The sequence below is a fragment of the Poecile atricapillus genome, chromosome 1 (assembly GCF_030490865.1).
Source record: "Poecile atricapillus isolate bPoeAtr1 chromosome 1, bPoeAtr1.hap1, whole genome shotgun sequence".
NCBI classification, from domain to species: domain Eukaryota; kingdom Metazoa; phylum Chordata; class Aves; order Passeriformes; family Paridae; genus Poecile; species Poecile atricapillus.
Window position 1 is genome coordinate 78,818,062 of NC_081249.1, and position 6,164 is coordinate 78,824,225.

A 6,164-nucleotide genomic window follows, 5' to 3' on the forward strand; every position below is an offset into this window, starting at 1 on the left:
CTGACATCTGAAGAGAGTGATTTTGCCTTTCTCACAGATGTACTTACCTCGGTGTAGCGCCCGGGAGCGCAACTGCATGGAAAAGCAGCACGTCAGAGCACAAATTATGTCACGCAGCCCAATGACTGCAGAAGATCCCGGCTCGGAGCTCGCCCGGGGATATAAAGCTGGCTGAAGGAGCTAAAGTAGCGGCGAGCCGAGCGAGAGAGAAGCACATTGCGGGAGGCAGGAGCATCTCCCCGCTCCTGCTGCTCGTGTGCAGCCCCCGAGCGCGCCGGGGCTGAGCGAGGCGGGAGCGGCTCTCCCGGCACACGGAGCGAGTTCTGCTCTCGCCAATGAGCTCTTCCACAACTGGAGGGGCAGGGCGTTCCAGAGATGTTATCCTCTTTTGTCTGGCTCACCCTCCCCTTGGTTAACGCCTTTGTGACCCCAGGAAAGTTGCCCCTCAATGGGAGCCTGGAGAAGACTTTTGTAGTCCCGAACGTGTCGGCTTTCTTTCCCTGGGACAATGACAGCCTGGCCGACTGGCAGAGCTTTGTGGACAGGAGCCGCTACGGAGCGGAGTCGCAGAGCACCACGGTGAAAGCCCTGCTCATCGCCGCGTACTCCTTCATCATCATCTTCTCCCTCTTCGGCAATGTCCTGGTCTGTCACGTTATCATCAAGACGAAGCGCGTACACTCCGCCACCAGCTTGTTCATTGTGAACCTGGCCGTGGCCGATATCATGATCACGCTCCTCAACACACCCTTCACGCTGGTAAGAGGGAGCAGAGATGCCTGGGACCCCCCACCCCTGAGGGAAAGGAGGCACCTCAGCCCTCCTCAGACATGGTGCGGCCTGGCAGGGGGGGAATGCACCACCACAATCCACCCCATGACTAAAGTCAATTTCTCTGGGCCTCTACAGTGCCATAAAGGTGCTGTGGTGGCTTTTCCTGCTTTACACTGCTATAGGCAGTGTGTGAATGTTCTGCAGATACTTGTCCACTCCAAATTACAGCCATTGGAGCTGCCTTTGGAAAACTCCAGACGTATTTTTCTTCTCTGACCCCTGTTATCTAGTTGAAGATCGGAAATCCCCTATTTGTTAAATGTGGCCCTGATAGTATTTGAGCAATAATAACCTTGCAGTGATTCCTTAGTATTTTGTAGCCTCTGATCTTTTTTTTTTTTTTTCCTTCTCTTTTCTAAAGTATTTTGAAAGCAATGCTATAAACCACTTGAAAAAAAAATAAACGCTTAGCATCATTTACCAAGCTGTTCTGAAATGAAATAAGATGTACAGGTCAGCCCAATCCCATAAGGAGGGATTAAATGGAAGAGCAAATGTATTGACTCAACAGTGAGGCTGCAGAAGGACACACTGTAAATAGAATAAGCATCTTTGGTACTGTGCGGCTGTATTGTTCTGGAAGCTATTGCCAGGCTGCTGAGCAGCATTAATCTACCTCTTCAGGTTCAGAAGCCAGAAAATTATACAATTATACAAAGAAACTCCTATATTATAAGTCTCTTTTATACAGCAGAAGGAATTTTGTACCTATAAACAGTTGTGGGGTGCACAAAACTAATGGTCTTCTTTTTTAGGCTCGTTTTGTGAACAGTACCTGGATCTTTGGGAAGGGGATGTGCCACGTCAGTAGGTTTGCACAGTACTGCTCCCTCCACGTCTCTGCCTTGACCCTTACAGCCATTGCTGTGGACAGGCACCAGGTGAGACCTCTCTGAAGCAGAGATGGAAAGCTTGAGAAGGCACAAGTAAACCGGGAAAATATGATGTCCTTTCCCTTTCAGCTCCCAGAGTATCATAAGATTCAAGAGAAGCTGACAGGGAAGGGGGACAGTTCTTGCTGTCAGACTAGCTTCAAACCCACAGCAAGGCAGGAGGTATCCATCACCTTGCTATCTCTCCAGCTGAGTAAAGGGAGCTTTTATGCAGTCGATAGTCCAGTAGCTGTAGCAAGGAGAAAGATCAAGATCCTGATAGGAATTCATGTGGACAGCTCTCTTTTGGGGTGGCTTGTCCAGCACCAGGGTTGTAAAGGACATCCCAGTTAACTTTCTCAGCTCTGTCTCCTGATGTTCTGGGATGTCCCACCTCCTGTTACCCTGAATACTGGAGATCTGACTGTAGCACACTGGTGTTTGTCACAAGCAGAGCTGTGGCTTGCTATCGATAATGGGCTCAAAACTGGGGACAGCTGGGTGTTATCAGCTTGGAGTCACCCGACAACCACACAAAACTGTTTACAGTTGGCATTTTCTGCAAGAAAGATTGTTTCCAGAAAATGCACTGACTATCAGAAGCATTCCATGGAGGGTCACTGATACTGAAGAGTTTGAGACTTTTTTTTCCTCTTTTTTCTTTTCTTTTTTTCTTTTTTTTTTTTTCCCCTTAAGGAAATTGAACCTGATAATGAAGATGTGTTAATACCTCCTGGAACACAGTTTTTCCCACCTAGATGAAAGTACTGAAATTTGAGGGTAGGACTAGGATCTGACTTGAACCATATTTCATGGTGTTACAATTCAGGTTTTCATGTACAGCTTACAGTCATGGGGAGCTGGGTGAAGACTGTACTGCTTGCATGCTAAATTACCTCATTAAGGAATAAATTTAAGGCTGGAAGATTGTATTTAAAAAAAAAAAAAGTGTAATGTTTTTTCCAGAAATGTAATAAGCCTAGATTTTGGTTTATTTTACACAGGTTATAATGCACCCCCTGAAACCTCGCATATCTACTGGAAAAGGTGTTATCTACATCTCTGTAATCTGGATCATGGCAACTTGTTTTTCTCTTCCACATGCTATCTACCAAAAGCTCTTTACCTTTGAATACAGGTAAGGGTGTGCTTTGCTTTCCTCCACAGTCTCCCTGGAGGCCAAACTCTGAGCAGTCATACTTTGGTATGTTCTACTGAAAGCCTTGAGCATATATCAAGTCAGCCAAATATGAATCTAAACTACAATTTTCATCCAATTCCTTTTGCAATGCCTGATATCCTGGCCTTTCTATTTTAAAATATTTTATCTTTATTCTGTCCCACTAATCACAGAAAACAGGCTAAGAAGTTAGAGGATCTGTCTTGACCCTTTACTTCTATACACTGGCATTTTATACCATACACCAATCTGACCTGTTTGGGCAGACCAGAAATGGAAAACAAAAAACCCCAACCAACCAACCAACCAACCAACCAACCAACCAACCAACCAACCAACCAACCAACCAACGAAAAACCCACTAAAACCCAGCAGGTTTTAATCTACTCTTTAGCCCTAGGAAAGTAGATAAATCTGCCTCAGCTGTCAAGAGCCTTAGTATTTGGAAAGTGCTTTAATGAGGGAAATAAATGCTTAATATGTGCAGAGACTGTGTTCCTATTTGCCAAAGGACAGAAAATAAAAACCTGCTTATGTGCAGCTGGAAATTTTGTAATTGATGAAATTCATAAAATTATCATAAGGTCATGAATACCCATAAGAAATTATCACCACATTGCACACTGACTGCTCTATGGCTCAGATCCTTGAGAAGCAGAACTCTGCTCAGCTGTGACATTTGTGAGATAAACAGAGTGTTTGCTTTCAGGCCCTTTGGCAGGAGCCCTCTCCCAAGTGCCTCCTTGTTTGTGAGGCGGTTATCCCTCTGTGCCTGGCCATACGTGCCTCTCATCCTGTCCATCTCTCCATTTGCAGTGAGGATGTTACCCGGTGCCTGTGTCTGCCAGATTTTCCTGAACCTGCTGAACTCTTTTGGAAGTACCTGGATTTAACAACCTTCATTCTGCTCTATGTCCTGCCCCTTCTGATCATCTCTGCTGCCTACGTGACAGTGGCAAAGAAACTCTGGCTGCGCAATGTCATCGGGGACGTCACCACTGAGCAGTACGTCATCCTTCGCAAAAAGAATAAGAAGACCATCAAAATGCTGATGCTTGTTGTCATCCTCTTTGCTGTTTGCTGGTTCCCCTTGAATTGCTACGTTATCCTCCTCTCCAGCCAGACTATCCACACCAACAATGCTCTGTACTTCGCCTTCCACTGGTTTGCAATGAGCAGCACCTGCTACAACCCTTTCATCTACTGCTGGCTCAATGACAGCTTCCGAAGAGAACTGAAGGCTTTGCTCAACATGTGCAGAAAACCCCACAGGCCCATGGAACAGAGGCTTCCCTCCACAGTCCCATCCTACCGACTGGCTTGGCCAGAAAATGGCAACTTCAAGAGGTTGCAGACCTCCCGTGTCCTTCCACCATCCTCTGCCATCCAGTCAGGAAAGACAGACATTTCTGCGGTTGAGCCAATAGTAGCTGTGAGCTAAACAGTGACCTTGGACTGCACAAGAGCTGAAATGGTGGGAAGATGTGCAGCCCTATCACACACAGGTGATAAAACCAAGAAGGACGTTCTACAGGAGGCAGTATGAAAGAGCTGCATGTTTGATGCTGGCTGATGACAATGGTGTGGAGACCCTAGAGGGGAGAAAATAAACTCTCCCCAGGAAGGAACTTTTGTCTTTGTCAATTTTGGACTGGCTTGCAGGATGGGATTCTCTGCATGTCTGTTGCTGTTACCTGCATGACTAAGCCTTCTTTAGAGCCAGGACTGGCTGTGGGTGTGTTTTGGTGGTACTTAACAGTCTCATCACATCAGCTCTCCTTTCCCCTTTTCTGAGTGTCCTTGTAGCAACATGGAAATGGTTGAGATGCAGACCTTTACGCTGCTGAGATCCAATGCAACGAGGTAGGAAAGCATTTTTTCTGAACTGGGGTCTGAAAAGTCAAGAGGTGTTCAGAATGAATGAAGAAATCTATTATATATTTTGTTGTTGTTGTTGTTGTTACAAATACACTTAGAGAAATGGAGGATGTGAGAGACAGTGATAAATAGGAGTCTCTTACATCACAGGGCACTTTTTCTAAAATAGGTTTGAAGAAAAGTGGATGCCTATTCTTCAAGTAAGTAGATGTTGTTTTCTTCAAACAGATAACTAAACCCAAAAAAGCATACAAAAAGTTGGACATAACATTCACAGTTAGGGAATGGATAATTAAGTTCTATTGTGGAATCGGACTAGAACCTTTAATCAAAATATCTTTGTGTCATTGTCAAGTTGCAGCTAAAGGATCACACAGTTTGACTTTTTAACTTGCCTTTGAATGTTGCTCTCTTACCCTGTAAAGCCCCTGTGTACTTGTCACTTCAGACATTTGGGACATTTCATTCCAACTAAGAAGGGAGCTTTCTGAAATCAGTTCATAAATGAACTGCTTTGGGAGAAGGGTTGATATCTCTGATAGCAAGTAATAAAAGTGGAACATTTGTCTGCAACTTATCCTCTGGTGATTGTACAATTTTGGTGCATTTAAGGATAGCTGAGATGTGTCCTATTTGGAGTGGCTAAGAAAATTCAAGAATGTAAGTGTCTGAAGTAGATTTCAGAACTTAATGTTCTTAGCAGAAGAAAATATGGGATTGAATAACAAAAAAATGGTATTCCAAGAACTGTACCTTATATTGCACAGAAGAACAATACCCTGTGCTGTGGAAATTAGCTTGAACATCACACCAGGGTGCCCCATTCCACATTTAATTTGCAGCATTAAGCAGTGAAGTGAGAAAAATCTTATTATAAATGGGGGAAAAAAAAAAAAAAGGTGAGGTTGTTTTTCTCAGTGTCCTGTAATAAACTTACAGTTCTGAAATAATTTTATGCCTTGTGCAGTGTTTTCACACCTCAGTACTTCAAGAGACTGAAATATCTACCACTCCTTGCCGCTAACTTGCCCTTCCACAAGTCTCTCATAAGTCTCTCACTGTGAATCCAGTGCTATTTTCCTTCCCTTTATCAATGCTCCTGGAGTCAGAACATTTTGTATCACTGATCTGCAGTGAAATCTTATTTCCTCCCATTTCTTCCCTCAACATTTGCAACGTCAGCCCTGAATTTTTCAGGGAGTTGAACTAGATGATCATTGTAGGTCCCTTCCAAATGAACTAATTCTATTCTATTCTATTCTATTCTATTCTATTCTATTCTATTCTATTCTATTCTATTCTATTCTATTCTATTCTATTCTATTCTATTCTATTCTATTCTATTCTATTCTATTCTATTCTATTCTATTCTATTCTATTCTATTCTATTCTATTCCATT

General features: G+C 43.7%; 1 protein-coding gene across 1 annotated transcript; it reads left to right on the forward strand.

Moving 5' to 3' along the window:
* Nucleotides 1-375: 375 nt before the first annotated feature.
* GPR83 (G protein-coupled receptor 83) lies at nucleotides 376-5,537 on the forward strand. The gene is made up of 4 exons (XM_058853307.1): nucleotides 376-759; nucleotides 1,590-1,715; nucleotides 2,711-2,844; nucleotides 3,703-5,537. The coding sequence occupies exons 1-4, from the start codon at nucleotides 376-378 to the stop codon at nucleotides 4,325-4,327; spliced, it is 1,269 nt and encodes a 422-aa protein (XP_058709290.1). The 3' UTR covers nucleotides 4,328-5,537.
* Nucleotides 5,538-6,164: the final 627 nt, after the last annotated feature.